Below are 20,158 nucleotides of genomic sequence, written 5' to 3' on the forward strand. Positions count from 1 at the left end.
TCCAGTTCAGATGACTTATCTCAATGAAGCAGTAGATGAATCCTAATAAAAGAAGAAGGGATTCTCAAATCTAACCCAAAAGAAGTATCTTTAATGACTAAAACACTAAAAGCAATGTCATAAAGCTCAATTTACATGCGCTGCTTATCCTGGAGGTACGTTTATATACGATGCAGCAAGCATTAAAGCTGCCCCGCAAGCACAACCAGAAAATCTGGATAAGTGGATGACACCTGTTTTTATTTTTTCCCCTGCCTTGTCTCTCTTCATGGTGCTCAAGTTGAGGGTCTAATTAGGAGTCAACACAAGGCTGTCAGAGAAAAACACAGAAGTTTTCATCACCATTGCCATCAAGTTAAAAAGCTTGTCTGCATTTTCTCTGTTAGTTCTTCTCAACCTGCCGCAGTGAAAAGTAAGCTACTTTCTGAAGAATGCTTATCAGTGAAAACAAATGTGCAGCTTTAAAGTACCATTAACGCACTGCTTCTTCACACCAAATCTAATATATACAGTTGATGTTCATAATATAAACCAATCAGCCACAAAACATAAATCACTGACAGATTAAGTAAATAACACAGATCATCAGGAGTTACGCGAGTACCCCTCATACAGCCAAAATAGCGCATTACCATGCAATGTTTTTTTAAGGAACCTCAGTGTTCTTCATGCATAATTTGTCACCTGCCATCCAAAATCTGGCAACTATAAAGCTATAAAGTAGCAGTTACTCAAATGGACACTTGTTGTGTTCCCTAAATGGGATGCTCAGGTTTTCTAGTATTTTTTTTCAAGCCTGCTTTTTGCTAAAATAATATACTAAAGATGTCTGTTGCTAAACTAGCTAGCTAGTCAGCCCCCGTGTGCAAATGTGGTTATAATCTGGCTACTCAGGACTTAAAAAGTAGTACACAAACCAGGGGAGACCCCACAGTGCCATCATTCATTAGGTATCATCCACCTAAAATGTTTTGCAGTACAACTAACCATTCCCCCCCCAACATCTGTCAACATTTCTATCCATGTCCACCCATGTTGTGGCTGTATTAGCGATGTGCAGGGTGCAGGTGGTTTTAATTATGTGGATGATCTGTGTGTGCTCCTCTTTCTCCTTACCTTGTGGCAGAGAATAGAGAATGAAAGCTCATTTAAATAAGCAACTGCTTTTACCAACGCTGTAACTATTTAAAATGTGTACTACTGGGAGAAAAACTAATTATACTAGCTAATGTAATTTTTATGGAGGAGGAGCCTCGACTGGAAAAGAAAATAAGGAACAGAATGACTCATTGGGGTACATTACATTGGGGTACATACAATGCAGTGTTGCTGGTGGTGCTCTCTCCTTCTTTATTGATGTGTATTCAACAGTCAAAGCAAAGATTTCTGTCCTACTCAGCCCAGATTTGCTTGGGACACGAGCCTGATTGGCATGGCCACTGTGCTGCTGTGTGCCAAGGAGCTGACTAGACTATTGCCCAGTTGTGTCCTGCTCAAATGTTAATGTAATAATTTACTGCTAATAAAGAGGCATCATTGTCACTGGGCAAATGTCTGTTAGCATTGCTGCCATCCAGATTCTGACTGACTGCTACATGCTAACGCCAAATCGGGCTGATGTGACAGACAAAATGATCTGATAAGCCAAGGATGGAAAGAGACGATTGCCTCTCCTACCAAAGCTGGTGATTCACACATGCTGGCTGGGATTGAACTTAACATTGCTAATTAAAATACAGATACAGAAATCATCAATTTTCACTCTAATCTCCCTGGCTCTTACATACTGTTAAAGCTGCTGCCTCTGCTGCTCCTCTCCAACTAGCTGCTTTCAGGACATCGAGCTGCGCCTGCGTTTTCTATTTCTTTTCTTTTTTTAAAATATTGTGCAGTAATTATAGTCTTGATCAGTGTCCAAGTTGTGAGAGCAGTCTACAACATTAGCGTTAATGACCCTACCCGCAACCCTGTGGAGCATGCTAAACAGCTTTCTCTGACATAAAGGGAGCTCTGAAATTCAAGCCAAAATAGCGACTTCACAAAAAAATGAGCCCACTCAGCGCAACACTCAGGTGGGTGAAATCAGCATAATAATAAAGTTAATTGTATAATATTGCTCACAAATATTGGCTTTTTTCACATAACTATTCCTAAAAGAGGCTTACATAATGAATTCAGTGATTTTTTTTTTTTTTAACATTACAGGAGATGAGTACATTTCAAGAGCCCGACCTTCCCATTTCTTACTGTTTAGTGATCCCACACTAATCAAAGTTACAAAACTATTCAGGCACAAGAACAGTTTTTCTTTTATTCTGGAAGCTTTTTTTTTTTTTTTTTTTTTTACATCGCAATAGTTTGAAATGAAAGAAGCCTTTATCAGTTTTTGAAACCGAATTTTAACTGACAGATATTAGCCAGTAACGGTCATCAGCTGTGATACGTCAACTTTTTGCCCTCTTGTTACTAGAATAGAATAGAATCGTTGGGTTACTTAACGTAATCCCTGGTTCTTTGATAACAGAGTGAGGTGTTTCACTATCCTTTACTAGGGCTGTGCGATATGACCAAAATCTCATATCCCGATATTAAGACATCTATCGTCCGATAATGATATAAATCGCAAAAATGTAACATTTTCTGTAAATTCTGTGAATCTCGGGCAGCTCGACTTGCGTGGAGTGTTTCCAGCTGGGCGTCGCATACTGTGGAGCATGCTAAACAGCTTTCAGCAGTGCTAAACAGCAGTCGAGTGTTTTAACTGATGCATGAAACTATACATCTTTAGACATAAGTTGTAACGGCCGCCGTTTTCTTTGTGAGTATTTATTACACGGCGTGCTGCGAGGAAAAGCCTGTTCTAACGTTTGAGTCTAAGGTTTATTTTTTAGCACCTGACGGCTCTTTTTTGCTTCTCATCTGTAAACACTGCATCTTTCACGTGATTCAGTTTATTTTGAAAAGTCTCGACAGGATCTTGAGCTTTATTGTGAAAGGTTTATGTGGAACAAGCGGACACGTGGTGGTTTTACCGTCGTTGTTGCTAACGACAACGCATAAAAACAAAGGCTTACCTGTCTGTAGTGTGGTTATATTAAATATAAGAGAAAGAGAGAACTTTAGGAAATTAATATAGCCACTACAGTGACAATCAAAATAATGAAAATATATTGCCGTAAACAGTTTATTTTGCGACACCACGAAATAAACGATAGCGTAAAATGACACGACAGACGTTTTTATATCGTTATCCGAAATATATATCGTTATATATCGAACAGCCCTACTTGTTACACTCCCATCATGCATTTGTACAAACTGGGGATAACCTCAGTAAATAATTATTCCCAGTTGCAGACCAATAAAATGTGATTAAATAGTCAGAGAATATTATTGGCTAATATTTTAAGTTTCATCATTTTATTTCTTTGAAAATTCTTTTTAACCTGAGTAATTAATGCACATCCAACTTCACCTCGAACACCATGTGTACACACAAAAGAGAGGATGCACTCGTATCGTAAAACATCTCCACTAAATGCATAAACTTGTAAATCAACAGCCTGGTGCATAATTCATCAAATACTGCCACGGTGATAAATTACAGCTGAATTACAGCCCAACCCATCACGCCACCATCAGAGAATATTGGTCTCCCCACATCTGTCTATTTTCAGAGCTTCATCTCTGTCTTTTGATGCCGTCTCCCCACACAAATGCACACGCACGTACAAAACTCTTGCGTGCACAGGTCTCTGCTCTTTCCTGGGGGCTGCAGTAGCTCCCCCACAGAGTCTTCTATGATAATGCTTGGGTCTCATGGGACTTTGCTCTACTCTCTCTCTGCTGTTATTATTCAGCCTGCTGCAGTCCATCTTCCTTCCTCCTGACTCTGTGTCTAACTGTCTGCTTCTGTCTCTCATCATATACCTCCCACTGTATTTGGCCTTGCTGACTGAGACACATCCTTCACTTTTTCCTCAGCGGCTGCTAACTCCCAAACTGGCAAGAAAAAAAACAAAGAGCTATTTGAGCTGCTTAATGCTTCAGCGTATTCATGCTGATATATATATTAACATCGAGTTATGCAGATTAGGTCATTAAGACAGCTAATTAACACACCAATTATATATTTATTTTTTTCAGTATAACAGTCTTCATGTCTTTTTAGTAGCATGAAAATTAAATTAAAGCTAACGTCCAGCGACTTCCTTGCTCTAAGAAAATTTGGTTTCTGAATTATTTATAAAGACACCAACTTTATACTGCTTTCCTCCTAGCTTATCTGATCACCCTCTTATCAAATATGTGAATTGCTATGATCACCAGCTTGTTGCACACTTTGTCTACCTGCAGTGTGGTGCCATGTAGGTGGTGTGCACCATGTTTATTGCAGCCTTTAAGCTGAAAACAGGTGCTGCTTATGTAGAGCTGAGGTAAACTGAAATATGAACATTTTTTGTGAGTCTGTCATTATTACATAGTCATAGACTTTGTGTTTATTAAGACATTACAGTGCAACCTCTTTGCACTTTTCAAAAAAAGTCTTAATATTCCAGAGATCTTTCCATATTAACATCTAAGATATTCAATACTATTTTTAAAGAACGTCTACATGTAAATCAGAGCTTGTGAAACTAAGCCAACCCTTTTCCCGCTGTAGTAGCCAGAATCCAGTGTCAGCGGTTGGCTGTGCGAAATGGCTCCACAGGGAAAAAGTGCATGAATGATACAAAATGTGCTGGTAAATATCCGTAATGATGAACTACCCACACAAAACGTCCTTTGCCCTGCGCATCCTGGGACAGAATGTCAGCTCAGCTTGACCTCAGCTTAGGGGCACGGCGTCTTTACCGAACCGTCCCTCGGCATTGCACATGACACCGTTTTTTTCCTCAGACGCCTTCATGACTAGAAGCAAGTTGTGTCTAATTTAGTCCAGACAGGGTGTCAGCGGGGGTCAAAAAACAGCTCTCTGGAGGTAAACAACAACCTTGCTCCAGGTCTCCTCATTACCAACTAATGTCACTTTTTCTTGTCCTCAAATGTGAGCACGCATTTGGAAAATAACCCACGAACAACTGATTAAAAACAGACTGGTTTACAAGCCTTGAGATTAAAAATATGGTGGGGAACACCGCTCGTCTTTTTCAACAATGTGATGACATCTCCAAGTTAAGAACTGTCATCATGAAAATGCATAAAATAGTCAGAATATCTTTGTTAGCTTAAAATATTTTAGAATAACAACCTACACAAGCGCTCTATATTTGCCTGAGGCATTTGCAAAGTTGAACTCAGTCAACAGCTTTTTTCTCTGGTAATAAAAGTTACCACACATTTCTCTCAGGTTTCGCTTTGTGTTGCACATGTGTACACAGTAGATACACCGCATTGTTCAGTACTTGGTGGGACGCTGCTGGCAGTCTCTGAAATACTTGATGAAGTTGCTCATTCTCTTCTAGTCTCTCACCAAACTTTCTCTGCTCTGTGAAAGGAGTGCATCCCATGTGTCTGAAACTGTATCTGGACTGGCAGCACAAACTCTTTCTGGCCTCCGGACCGAGGTTCAAAAGATTAACAGCAACAACAATGTGCAATGTATCTGCGCTCATTCTACCAAAAAGTCAATTACATCTGGATTATAACGACACTCGTATAAATACACTTTGGTTATTTTCTCGACGCCGTGCTTTATGCAGCTGCAAATTTGATTTGGATGTAATGAAAGTGAGACCTCAAGCTAATGCCGATATCTCGAGCTGACAGAAAAGACTTTAGGGAGATTTGAGGAATTGTTTTTTTCTTCTTGGATGTTTTGGGGTGAGGCACGCTTGTTCAGCTTCCACCACAGTTTGAAGAAAACACTCATTGCTTCACTGCTACTGAAACAACCCCTACTGGGCTCACAGCAAGCAACCACAAAACTAAACAAGGGCAGAGGAAAAAAAACTGCAAAATAAACAAGACTGAGCTTGTGCTTGGATTGTCCGTGTGTTCAATCACTCACCCACTATTTAGTGTTTGCTTCAGAGAGCACTGACAAGAGAACAAGGGCAGAGTGTTATTAATACAATTCTGACACTACTTGGATGCAACGCTACTACATTATCAATTAGTATCATTAGTCATAATTATCTGTTACATAAGCTAACAGCAGGCGACCTGAAACAAATGTGAGGGCACTGACACCACAAGTACACATCTCTCTCTGCAACGTGGGAATGAAGATTTATAGCACAAATCTGTGCACATATATATGGAAGCTTATTTCTGCCACTTAAAAAAATTATAAAAATATCCATATCTCAAAATTTCGACTTGACTTGAAATTTCAAGTTAGCGCTGCCAATCAGTAATCTACGTGAATGACGTCATTTCCTTGTAACCCGGAAGCTGAAGCCCTCAGCTACAAATGCTACAGCTAAGCTACCAGTTTTACAGCCAGTCATGAATGCACAAATTGCTGAGTATTTTCAGCATGGCTTCACATTAAATCCTTGCGTTATTAGCCGAATCACAAGGCGTTACTATCAGCAAACGTACTCTCGAAAGCGTGAATTTATACATTGGTAGCTCACGATCCGGTTTTATGTGTGCATTCCTCTGCGCCTTATCCTTCCTGATAACAAGAAAATGACATCATTCACGTAGATTACCGATTGGCAGCGCTAACTCAAATTTCGAGTTAATAAGTCGAAATTTCGAGAAAATAACTCGAAATTTTCAGTTATGGATACTTTTTTTTTTTTTTAGTGGCGGAAATGGGCTTCCATACATATAATCATTAACAAGATGCAAAAATATAATAGGTACCATAGCCATTACTGTGCTAAAATATGCCATTTTAATATAATAATTGTAAAATATGAAATGTAGTAGTAGCTCCCATGCACATATTTCCCACATCGCCAGTATATTTACAGTTTAGACAAACCCACAAAAGTCTGACTTTTTTTTAAATTTTCTCTTCAGAGCATGAGAAGAGACCAGCCACAGCACACCTGAGACGGCTGAGGAGTACTATGTTCACCATGTACTCTTAACAGGTCAGAAAAATAGCATCATGTCCAGCTCTGACAGTTCTTTCTTCCTTCTTCTGACACCACACTGGCAGGCTGCAATGTATGCATGCGACTGTCAGCATCTCGACCTCCCTTCAGAAATAATAACAAGCTCCCTCCTCTTACGCACTCTGTCCAATTTAGTGGCACTCGGCTTACACATGGCAACATCCACGCTACTGAATCGTTCAGGGATGGAGAAATGCAGCACATGCCACGACATATAAAAAATAAAATAAAATACAGCTCATTACTCCAGTCTCTACCAATAACACCCAGGAGATTTCACACTAACTTGATCCGAGATGTGGAATCACAGGCCTGAGTGTGCATATTATCCAGTCATTTCGCCATCCTGGTGGGGCTCTGGAGATTCGTCAATGTGGTAAATAAGAAGTTATTGCTGGTGGATGTTTCTAGTTATGCTAAAGAGGCTTCATAGCAATCATCAGCAAAATCACAGGGGGAAGATTCAATCTATAAGGAGCAGTAATTTTAAAAATCACCAAAGGCTGAGCTTTAGTGAGAAGATGTGCACACTTCAGCTTCTGTGAAGGATAATTAATATGCCAGCACTTCTACTTACTGTACACATTAGTCCACCTTGAACACAGTGCAGTTTAAAGATCACATCATACGTTTGCATAATATAAACAATGAATTGTTGGGCGTATTAACACAACTATTCTCGACATTTGGAAAATGTCATGAATGAAAAAAGGTAAAACACTACTTAATAATTCTGGTTTCTTTTTTAATCTCCTTGCAATTTAAGAAGTTTTAGAGTACGTGTGAAAACCTTAATATCATGATTGATCAATATAAAAATAATCATTTATGATATAAATTGCCTAACCTATTGATGATTTATCAAACCCAACCTGACATAATAAAATATTTAGTGATTTTAATTGATCTGAAAGAAGATCTTCCTTTAATAATGGCTTAAAGTACATTTTCTTCATGTCATCTTAAAGCAGCGGTCCCCAATTGGGACCAGTTTGTGTCCGACAATATTTTCACGGATCAGCATTTAAGGTGTCCTGGATAAATACAACAAAATAAAACCAGTACTGGTACCAAAAAAAAAGATGACTTATTCATAACACACGGGAAAAGACCCAGGAAAACCGAGTTAATGATAAAAACGATACAAAAATAACAATAAAAAAAACGATAAAACCATAAATTTCACACCCGAGCCTCAACTCTCGCGACCCGGTACCAACCAACGACTCCCGGGGGTTGGGGGCGGCTGTCTTAAAGGTTCATCACCTGAAAATGCATTTATTCTTAGCAAACAAACATACAAAAACAATCCCTTCATAACACTCAGCAACATGATGAAACTGGATGACCGTAGATCAGAGCGATCACTTGCCACAATTTTGCTTTAACAGACTCAACACATAGATTTCTCGATGATGAATAAAAAGAACTGAGCCAGACAGAAACTGCCGTGGAGAGATTAGAAATAACTAAGTGAAAGAGCAAAAATGGAGGAAGGGAGGCTCTGAAAGCGTAATAAAATTTGGAAGGGAACATGAGGGAATACAGTCCAATCTTAAAGTCGACATTAATCACACCTAATTACTCGCTTTAATGGGAAAAGGTCTGATGAGCTCACAGAGGGCAGCTGCTTTACTTAACTGAAACTTAGTCGTCATACTGACCAAACCATTCTTTACATAAATAAGTCTTCATCAGACTCAATAAGTGCCTCAGTGCTGATGTGTGATGATGTTGCCAAATACTTGTTCAGTCTTTATGCAACAACAGCTTGTAGAGAAGCATGGCACAGGCCAACACGGGTAGATATACTCTGGAGCTTCTTTTGTCTTGGTAATTGGCTGAGCCACCAGCATGGCCAGTCTGTCTGCTGAGTTGTTCATTTAGATGTGCATCCGAAGCTTGTCGATGCTTCAAAGTCATATGATTAAGGAAGATTTCAAGGAATTTAATTTTTTCACATGGCACAGAGTTTTAAAGTTCTGTATTACTAAGTGCATTTGTTAAAAATATAAACGTGGGTATGTTTGGTTTCATTCCGACACAAAGAAGAAATCCTGTAGAAACGGGATAATAATGAGCAGCTGATGTCCAAGTTTCTCGGCGAAGAGGCTGAAACCTGCTGCAAACACTGTCAAGTCTGTGCTAGTGTAACACTGTCCTCTTCCTTCTGTCCTTGTTTCACTGCTAACAAGTTACAGAGCAGCTGTCACAACGTGTCGAGCTATGGCTGACAGACAGGCCTGAGCTGATAAATCTAACAAAGTGCTTTGCAGTGTGACTGGCTGAATCTGCTGACAGTAATGTAATTAAAAGAAAAATGTGAGCATGAAAATCCCCGTGTGTCCTTGCTCCATTCCTTGTACTACTGTATGCACCTTTAACTGAAATAGATTACACTTTATTTTATGTAAATCATAAGTAATTTGAAAGTAATTTGAAATACTTATAAAATTGTTATATACAGTGTGAGGCGTCACATTTTACAAAAGTAATGCAATGCTCTAACCACATTCCATTTTTTGCTAGCGCAGTAATATCATGACTCAGCGCAAATTAAGTAATCACATTACATTATCACTACTATGTTGTTGTGCATTCTAATGTTAACACAACATTAGCTCTTTCAAACAGCATGCTAACACAAGGCTAGCACAGGCACAGGTTTTGAAGCCTCTCTCAGCTGGTTTTCAACTTCACTTTGTGCTTTTAGCTTTTTGTTCGAACTTTAACACTAAAAGAAAAATCTGTGTCCTACTTAGGACAAGGATTTATGTCAGTGTGTGCGACTATAGCCTCAGGTTTATATAGATAACTGGTAATTATATGCATTTAAGGTTACATTACGAGTAGTGTGAAGAACTTTCTCCCAAGAGTAATGAAGTAACACAATGGTAAAGTAATGTGTAATGCAACACTGAGTTTTTTTATATATATATATATATATATATATATATATATATATATATTTATTTATTATTTGTAATTAATGTTATAATGAATCTAATTAAAACACTTCTATTTGTTATACATTCCATTTTTTTTATTAATTATTTTTAAGGATTGCAACAAAATAATTTCTTAAATCTGAGAAAAATAAAGCGTTTTATTTTTCTATTTTACTTCCTTGCTTGTTTTCTTATAATAATAAACAAACTACTGACCTTATGTGCTACATTTTTCCAGCCTTTGCTTTTATGCGGCATGTATTTCCTTAAGTGGCATTTAGAAAAGAAAAAAAAAAAGAGGCCATCAGAAAAATTTCTGTAGGCTCTCGACAAGCTTGGTGATCCATTTCATAGTGAATCTGACAATCCCTATGATGAGCCAGTGTGCTGTTTTATATGTTTTATATGTTCAAACTGCAAAAACTAGTTTATTAACAAAATGATGACATTAAGAAAGAAGATGTAGAAGTCACTGTGTGTGTTTGCGTTTAAAGTGCACAGTTTACTGTACTTGAAATGCTGTAATTTGGGCGGAAAATGAGATATTTTTTAAAAATGTGACAAGTAATCAGATCTTACAGGACAAAGAACAGCACTTTAATGAGGACATGTAAATAATTTCATCTTTCCTGCAGAGAATAATTGCAAGCCTCTGCCCTGCAATGACCGCTGATGAAGACGGGAAGTGGTGAAGTTAACAAATTGTGGCATATAACACCCCTGACAAAGTGCACTGTGAAGTGTAAACCCGCGTTTGTTGTCTTTATGATTGGTGACACTGTGGCTGTTTGTCAGCAGCTGCAATTACTGGCCGTCACCAGCAGCCACAGCTGCAGTCATAGTTAAGAATTTTCTCTCTTCACTGGAAAAGGCCATTCGCTGTATTAACTGCGTGTGGGTGTGTGTCACGTCTCATTCCAAGTCCTTGTATCAGTGACATCTGTGCGTGCCATGAGTGAGAAAAATAACAGCTTTGATATGCGGGCAATAACAATCACTGTGCATTTCTTTACGGCCTCGTATCTGGCAGTGATCGACAACGTGCTGCGATAAAGCGCATCTCAAACGCAGTGGAAGTGTTTTTTAGGCCTCTGCTTTCCAGCAGAGCTGTTGACTGCATATTATTCAAATAGAGTTCAGTGTTACTAGCATCATGTGCAGTATGCCACACGTGTCAAATGTAGTTAAGATTGGTTTTCTTCACCAACACACTCATAATAAACAAGTGTTTTTGGGGCCTTAACTGTCAACAAACAAAACAACTTCAACTTGAGACATTTGGCGTGCTGTCATAACAGGCAGTGAATTGGTATAATTACTGCCTAGCGTCTACAGTAGCCTACCATGATGACAGTCATAATGACATAGTTGTGTTTGCAAGCTTTGTGTAATTACACACTATTACATAACCACATTTTATTGACAAGGTTGGTCCGGAAATGACCCCTTTCATTTGCAAAGCATAAAAAAAAAAAAACACTGACAAACAGGCTCACAAATTACCTATTAGCAGCAAACTCCCTAAAGGCCCTTCCTGGTTGCCACTTCCACTGGCTTTCGCTCAATTCAACATGATATCAGAACTGGCAACCCACGCTGCTTGCAACCCAGCCTTTACAGACTCGCTCAATGAAAGGGTCATGGCCTCTCTTTGCCTCCTCTCTCCCACATTTTTTTAATCTACAACACCCTTTAAACCCTGCTCCAGCACTCTCTCCTTTATTTATCACATTTTCTGCCCCACAAAGACCTTTCAGAGAGGCAGAGAATTTCATCAGTCGGTAACACGGCGTGGCTGGTGGCCACACAGGAAGCTTTTGATTTCTGCTGGAATGTCCTGAGCTTTGGAAAACTGTCAGACTCAGTGGACACAATGTCGCTGTTAAAGCACAAAAGCACAGCTTGAAATCAATCGAGCATGCACGGTCACAGCTGAAAACTTCATTATGCTTATGTAGTAAGAGTGTGGTTAAGCTTGATGGAGGGGAGGATGTTGCCCCCAAGTTGCCCGAAAGTAAAATGCAAAAAAGAAAGAAACTTGACATAAAATGAGTTTCTCACCGAATTTAGATCCAGGCTGGTCTTCACCCATTCCTTGGCATCATTATACTCATCCATCAAACCCATAATGTACAGAGTGTCTAGCGAGTCAACGACAGATGCTCCTCTCAGGCCACCTGCAAAATCAGAGAAAACACAGTTATGCACGGAGACAAGTTCTGCTTGTTTTTAGGTTCTTTTTTAGCAGGATATGAGGTGAAAAGGTAAAAATCTCAACATGCAGTACCTGTCAACTATTCACACAACAACAAATCAGTCCAACAATTCGCAACATCCAACCAAATAAAGTTATTTTTGACTTTTCCACTGTGACTGCAAGTCTTTCTCAGACCACCCCGAGGTTTCTTTGTGTGGACAAGGTTTTTTCCCAGTGTATTCTTTATACAGCTGGTCGATCCTCTGCACTGTGAAGCAAAATGCATTTTTAATCGGTTAAATTTCTAAAATTAGTATACGTATGGGTGGAAAACAAGTCACTACTGCTACCTCTTATCTTATTATATGCATATAGATGAGCTATCAGCGTGTTGCATGGAGTATTGTTTTAACACTGATGCTATTTTTACAGTAACTAATCCCTAAAGCGGTAATCTGTCCACTAAGACAGTATGCATTTCAACTAATTTTTTAAAAGGGTGTTTTAAAGAAGATTTGAAAAGAAAAAAAGTAGAAAGTAGAATAAATAACCGACAAATCATTACTTTATTTCCTGCTACATAAGTCAAAGTCTTCGAAGATGGATAACTACTGAGATTTAACTCTAAACCTTTAATGTGGTGGTTAGCAACAGCAACTTGACAGCGCGTGTGATAAAAACTAAAACATAAAAGTCTCCCTCGCGCCGAGCTTCAGTAATTACTGCAGTGATGTTGAATGATAATACAAAAACAGCTTTGTGTGGCCCACATGAAAAGCATCTTCTCTCCGAGATTAAAGCATCCGCTACAAAGCACCAGTCACTGTAACATGAAAGTCAAGTCATTTAGGAACCAACCACCAGAGGGGAATAAAAGAACCTGTATACTGATTATTGCAAACATTCAGCAGCTGCTGCTGGATTTCCCGGAGTTTGTGCGCTTCCTGCATCGACTCTGCGTAAATGTCACAGTGTAAAATCTGCCTGTCTGCAGTGACTGTGGATGCACGAGTGTTTGTCTTTGTGAATCTCAAGCTATTTATTTCCTTTCATAAACTAAACGAGAAATGCTAACGGATGTTTATTCCATCCTTATGAGAGATTGCATAGTCCATTTTCATTCTCATATGACCAAATATTATGCAAATGGACCTGGAGCCCACAAAGACAGCGCGGCTCAAAGGAAGAATACACATTACCCTTAATGAATTACTGTGTAAGAGTTTAAAGGCAAATTGGGGTTTGGAAGTTTAATAAGAAGAAAGTGGGACTAAACCGGCAGAGAATTAAACTTCTTGCGGGCTGAAAATGTAGATGAGGTGAAAAAATGCAATAGTGTGGAAACTGAACTGGTTAAGTAGGAGAGGTGACGAAAAAGCTTGCTGTTCATCTCTGAGAACTTAGCCTAGAGTAGATGGTTGGATTGATCTGATGCAACCATTCAGCAACCAGGTACATCAAAGACTTCAATTTTTATGAAGAATTATTTTCAAAGCTCGCCAAATATGTAAATCACAACCATGCCTTTAGGTGACAACACAGAACTGAAAAACTGAACTTTTTCAGATCCTGTTCTCAACAGACGCTGTGATTTTGTTAATGTTTTGTGTTAAACTGCTAGAACGACCTCAATATTTTTCTACTCACAACAGATAAAATTAGTTTGTGTAAGTGAAAATGTTTCATAGTTATAAACTCCACTTGGACATTTAATCGACCTTAATGCTTTGCAGTTTTAGCCCAGTAATGTTATTACTACTGATTCTGTCACTCTGTTCACATAATCATCCGTTAAACAAAGTAAAAAAAAATGTTTCTCCATATCTACAGCATATTCTATAGCTCTATATCTTAGCATATTCTATATTAGCTTATTTTATCTGGAAGGAAAGTTGCAATAACAATAAATCCCCCATCCATTCATGTCCATGTCAGCATCCTTTCCCCAGCCACCTCCTATAGCAGTGGCCAGTGGGGCACTCCCAAGACAGCTGACAGATGCAATGTCCCAAGGGTGTCCTGGGTCTGTCCCAGTTGGACACAACTACAACACCTGACCTAGAAGTGTTCAGGAGGTCTCCTAGTCAGATGCCCAGACCACATAAAACTGTCTCCTTTTGATGTAGAGGAATAATGGTTCACCTCTCCTTCCTGAATGACTGAGCTCCTCAACATACTTCTAAGGATGAGCCCAGCCAACCCTCAGATTAAGCTCATTTCCACTACTGTCATTGGTTCAGTCACTACCCAGAGCTCACAACCATAGGTGAGGGTCGGGAAACTGAGAGCCTTGCTTTCCACTCTCAGGTCTGTCTTTACTACAACAGTGTCACATTCATGCAGACGTTGGATCAATCTGACTGTCAAACTCCTGCTTCTCTCACTCATGACTTGGGGAGACTTGGGGCTCATCATGCAAGCTGGAGGTCATCATTTGATGAAGCCAACAGAACCACATCGTCCACAAAAAGCGAAGATAACATCCTGTGGCCATTGGCTGTGCCTTGAAATCCCTCAGAAATTAAATTATGATTGGAAGTCCAACACCCTACTGGGAATGGGTCTGACTTATTGCCAGCAATAAAAACTAGTTTTTCAGGAATCAAACAGGCCACAATACCAGGCCAGATACCTCATACTTCTAAGTACTCCCCCAGGACACTTAAAGGACGCAGTCAAATGCATTTTCCAAGAGCGCAAAACATTCAATTCAATTTTTTTTATAAGCAGGCTCAAAAACCTGCCAAAGCAACTGTTGACAAAAGTGCTGAACAACTAAAAGAAAATAAGTATATTCAAGGATATGCAAGCACCCTCGAATATTCCTTCTACGGCCCAAGAATGTCCTTAGTTGCAGTTAATACTGCTCCATCATGTGGGTAGGAGGCATTTTGCCTCTCCCGAGTCAACAGGAGCAAAAAAGAATAAACAAGTCGAGACATTTAAATCTCTCTCCATCAACTGGTTTGTTTAAAATCTTGTTTCAATCATCAACTCAGCTATTTATATCTTGAGCAGTTTCAGTTCTGTCAGCATTTACCCTGCTCAACGTTATTAGCATGAGAGCAAAACTCTCCGCTTCACCGTTTGCCTGTCACCTCGTCTCCATGCCTGTATGAATTAGCCGATGAGGTTAGCACAGATGAGTGACTTGGCTTGACTGAATGATGGAAGTCACACTCTTTGGCCATAAATCTAAAAGCATTTAATGTAAAAAAAATGTAGAGAAACATGATGTGGAGCTTTCTCTGTCTGGTAAATCAATTTTAAAGCCACATTCTTGTAATAGTACTCCCTTTGTTCCAGCACTGAAGTCCTGATGAGGTCGCAGTGTCATGGCTGTAGCTATAATACCATCTCACTTTTTAAACACCCTCTGCTGTGTTTTTCGTCTTGTTGTCGTATACTTTATATTGTCATCAACGGGGTAGTGCTAGCTTCAAGCAAGACTCACACTGCTTATATATGACCTACTATCGACCATTTACTGTCCATGGTGTATAAGAGCGTGCAGAAACCGAGCGTGTTTTCAGATGCAACTCAAGCCTTCATTCTGTGTGAAGGGGAAGTACTGTTTTTAGTTTGTTTTCTAGCAGCCTTATCTCTATTCTGTGACAAATAGTAATGATGACAACTGAGAGGAGGGGTGTAATCAGATATCTAATGCCCTCTGGTTATCCAAACCCAGAAGCAGCTCTCTGTGGCTGCAGGCAAAACAGAATGTGGAAAATTCCTATCGAAAACAGCACCAAAGCTAAGATGATTGATTGACTCTGAGGAGCAGACGGAGCAGATCAATCCATCATGGTGTACTCCTCCTACTTCCATGGTATAAGACCCTATTTATTTCTGTGGCCTTTTTTGCTACAAATGGAAGAAACCCTGAGGGGTCCTCTGAAGACGGGGGTAATTGGTGTGCCCTATTGTATTTATAAAGACTGATCAACATTCACACACTGACATTCATCACAACACGATCTCGTTTGCATTCTCATGCATCCTGTTGCCCTCTTTAATGTATTTTACATATTTAATGCGAAGTTGAAAACAAACTGTACACACAGCACGAGCTTTATTTAGAAACCGAAGCCGTCTCAGTTAATGCCTTGGAAAATAAAGAACAAACAATATAAGCATAAATACCCAACAGTTAGGAGTCAGGCTGAAATACTACTTGACATTAAATGGCCACGATTCGACTGATTTATGTTTGGGGTTGGACACTGTTTCTTAATGAATGACTTTAAAAACTGACTGTCAAATTGTTCATACATTTTCTCAAGAACTGATTAAGAAGTCATTAGTTCAGCCAAGGCTTGAATGTTTTATTTATTTATTTTAAATAAGAAATTCTAAAACACAGTATAACTTTTGAGATCAAATAAAAATATTTCATATGATTACTCAAAGTGTGCTTGGATACGCCAGCGTACTCGTCTCCTGCAAGCATCACTACCGGAAAGTAAGATGCGAGTGCCAGTGTGTGTGTGCGTAGGTACAAAGAGTACATGGAAATCCATTAGTAAGACATTGGCCGGTGGGTTTTCATTTATCATAGCTGTCACAAGCCAGTCAGTGTCGGTCGGCGGGGTTACATTAGACGGCCCCGGTCCACATGATCAATCACTCAGCACGCTCATGTTGCGAGAATTAGTTCATTCTCTCTTCTTCTCTTTTTCTCTAAATGCATGCACGCACCACTGATAAATATGAATCAGGATAAGACACTTCTTTATTGAATCCCTCGGGGGGATAGCTCAGAGGCAACATTTCCGCTCTAATTTCATTTAACCAGCACATACTGAATGCCAAATGTATGGTAATACTCCTGAAATGAAATCTAATGATCATTGTAAATTCCATCGACTAAGTACATTAAAAGTGCAATACTGTTAACCAGATAAGAATAATCAGATCTCAGAGATGGATCGTTTTAATACACCTATGAGAAAGACAAATCAGAGTTTATTTGTTTCTCATTGTTGCTGGAAAGTCACAGCATAAAGCTGGAAAAATAAAATATTACAAATGTGCTCAAAACTCGGACCGCAATAGACTGGGGGCCTGTCCAGGATCTATTGTACTTTTTGCCCTGGGGCAGTCAGTATAGGCTCGAGCTCCCCCTGTGACACTGAAATAGACGAGCGGTTCACAAACTGGATGGATGGATATTTAAGCTGTCGGGTGGATCTAATTGATGCAAGAGCTGGGATTTACAATAATTGCCCTGCCCCGTTACCAGTGGTTGCCAGTAACCAATTATCAATTGCAAGGCTAATAAGCATCTTGTTTGCACTAATGCTACCTGACACCAGTAAGACATTAAGTGCATCAGTGTGTCTGTGTGATTTTAAAGGCATTTAGCTGGTTGCTATTCGAAGCACATGGTCTGCATCACAGATAAAGCGCACAGGCAATGGTTCTGTAGGCGAGTGGGCTTTTGATGAAGAGCACCAACAGAGCAACAGTGGGGAAAGAAGTAAGTGGTTTTAGAGGAAGTAGGATTAAGTAGGGTTACAGAGCAGAACATGAAAAAGCTTGGGAGAAACACAGAGTGTGAAATGTCATGCCCATCAATCAAGATTGACTTTTCTGGAGGGCTGCAATACCAATCATGTGCATTAGCCTCTTTGAGGAGAAGATGTCAGATAAGTCATTGAATATCAATAATGAAAGGACGGTGGATCATCTGGATATATACGCTTGTCCCTGAAGGTGCATATCACCGTTCATTAAAACGCATCTTTTTATGTCAGCCTGGTTTTAACTGCAATAACTACACAGCATAGACGTTATAGCACAGACAACATCAGAGTGATGAAGTTTGCATAGCAAGGAGGTTGAGCTCGGGGGGGTGGGGGGTGGGGGGTGTCCTGGTTAGCCTATATACGCCTTCAACGCCAAGCCAAGATAGGAAATTAATCAAAGTGATAAACGAATTGGATATTTTGAAGGTTTATGTTCATTTTAAAATATGATTATGGCATAATACGTTGGTAGACGTCCCATCAAACCTCAACATTATTTGAGGTTTGATGGCAGCCATTTAAAGATAAGCCAATAGTAAAAAACTGTGCCACAATCAGTGGGGACAGTCTTCTGTAGCTGCTAATAGAAGCTACTTACTCCCAGATCCTATCCCACTTGCTACAAGATGATAGTCGCGAAACCTAATCCTCCTGATTAACATTTTAAACACATGCTACCAGTCACTTCACAGAACTAGGGTGCATACACAGGGCTTGTTAAACATGTTCAATTGAATCCTTATTTTCAATTAAGACTGCACAATTTGTTCACTTTACACTGGACTAATTTGTGCCTGCATAGTTCATGTCTACTAATCTCTAAAAAGACTGAGTCTAAAGCAATACAAACAAGAGTTACCTTATTTTTCAGTTTTGGTGCAACAAGCTACCAATTGTCTGGTGTTCGTTTCTCTTTCCTTCAACAAAGAATATGACACATGTTTAAAAAGAACGTGAAAGAGCAGGCGGCAGCTGCAGAGACAGAGCTGTTTGCAGAGGACTTGTTACTGAGCTGCACTGCTTAAATCATAAGGCTAAGGAAAGCTGACCCTGCACAAAGAAATATGCAGAGTGTGTTGTGTGTGAGACATTGATGTAACACACCCATCCAAACAACTACGCTGGAATAAGAAGAAAGGAGATGGAAGGGTCAGAAATCAGCTCAGTTCTTATTGAAGTGACAAAAACAATAGACAAGAGACTAGACAACTGATCTGCTGTTAAGAATTCATTCTTTATGTAGATACTGGAAAAACACATAAAATCAGCTTTTACTTGATTCAGCTGAAGACCCAAAACTGCCAAATTATACCTTTAAGAATTAAATTACCAAATCACCTTACATCACCATCTTTTTATCTGTATTTTGTTCTGCTTTTCATTTTGCTTTTATTACATGATCTTCTTCAGCAGAAGAAATTTCACAAACCTAGATATCTATAATCATAAAACTAAAAAATAATTTTATTCACCGATTTATTTTATACACTCGTCAATTAAGAAAAGACTATAGGAGATGTTTTTCAATAAAGTTAGCAGTCTTTGCCTAGAAATGGAAGTCGTTCTTTCCTCAGAGTACAGTGTGCGAATATATCTGCATGTCTGCTTTGTCCTGACTAGCAGTACCATGCATATAAATCTTCTGCTTCTCTGCTTTTGTATTGCATGCGCGCACATACAAACATGACATTATTCTACTCATTACGCAAATAGTAAGTACCTAGAATGGACCACATGGAAAAAAAAATGCTGACATCTGATTGTAATTGCACCCCACATATGCTCATCTCTGCTCCCTTCAGCATCTCCATTTTCACCATTATGGTAATCACGTAGTCTTGCGTCTAATGGTTCTTTGTGCCTTCCAGAACAACAACCCTTTCTTGGCAAGACAGAGGAAGGGAAAGAGAATTGGCAGATCAAGGGACTTTAGAGCCGGAGTCAAAAGAAATTTGTTCCATTAGGAGGACTGAGGAGAGGGAGATGACTGAACCTGAGGCTTCAGCTAGAACTGCAAATAGCAGATATCCTTTATGTCAGAGCGCATAATTGTTTAGTCCCCACATGCTGGACAAGAAAGCTGGTGAATACTTGTCAGGGGGGTGGATGTGTGATTGACTTCCAATGCATTTTAACATATTCTGAGACACCAAGCTTTAAGGAGGACTACTTTAGTGTTAGGCAAGCCTCAATATTTGTAAATGACATAGACTGCATGTAGATGGATGCAGCCACCATTATCATGACACCACCCACGCCTTGAGGTCTCAAGCTGAGCATTTTAAGCATCACTACCTTTGTGTATTTTTTGAATACTGGACATTATGAGTGATGGCTGGATCAGACAGGCTTTATCCTGCTTTATCATCAGTTTTACTCTAGTTGAGATCATGATTTAAAAGTTAAGATCAC

At 39.4% G+C, this 20,158-nt stretch overlaps 1 protein-coding gene across 3 annotated transcripts in view; it reads right to left on the minus strand.

The window, feature by feature from the left end:
• The window catches only part of LOC120732655 (mannosyl-oligosaccharide 1,2-alpha-mannosidase IA), a 192,202-nt gene that overhangs the window by 69,260 nt on the left and 102,784 nt on the right, over positions 1-20,158 (minus strand). For all 3 annotated transcript variants that reach the window (XM_040030405.1, XM_040030406.1, XM_040030407.1), the window contains exon 3: positions 12,083-12,198. In XM_040030405.1, the coding sequence (XP_039886339.1) occupies positions 12,083-12,198 (116 nt within the window). The remainder of the gene's footprint in view (positions 1-12,082; positions 12,199-20,158) is intronic.

This window comes from Simochromis diagramma, unplaced genomic scaffold, assembly GCF_900408965.1.
Source record: "Simochromis diagramma unplaced genomic scaffold, fSimDia1.1 OVJJ01000361.1, whole genome shotgun sequence".
NCBI classification, from domain to species: Eukaryota; Metazoa; Chordata; class Actinopteri; order Cichliformes; family Cichlidae; genus Simochromis; species Simochromis diagramma.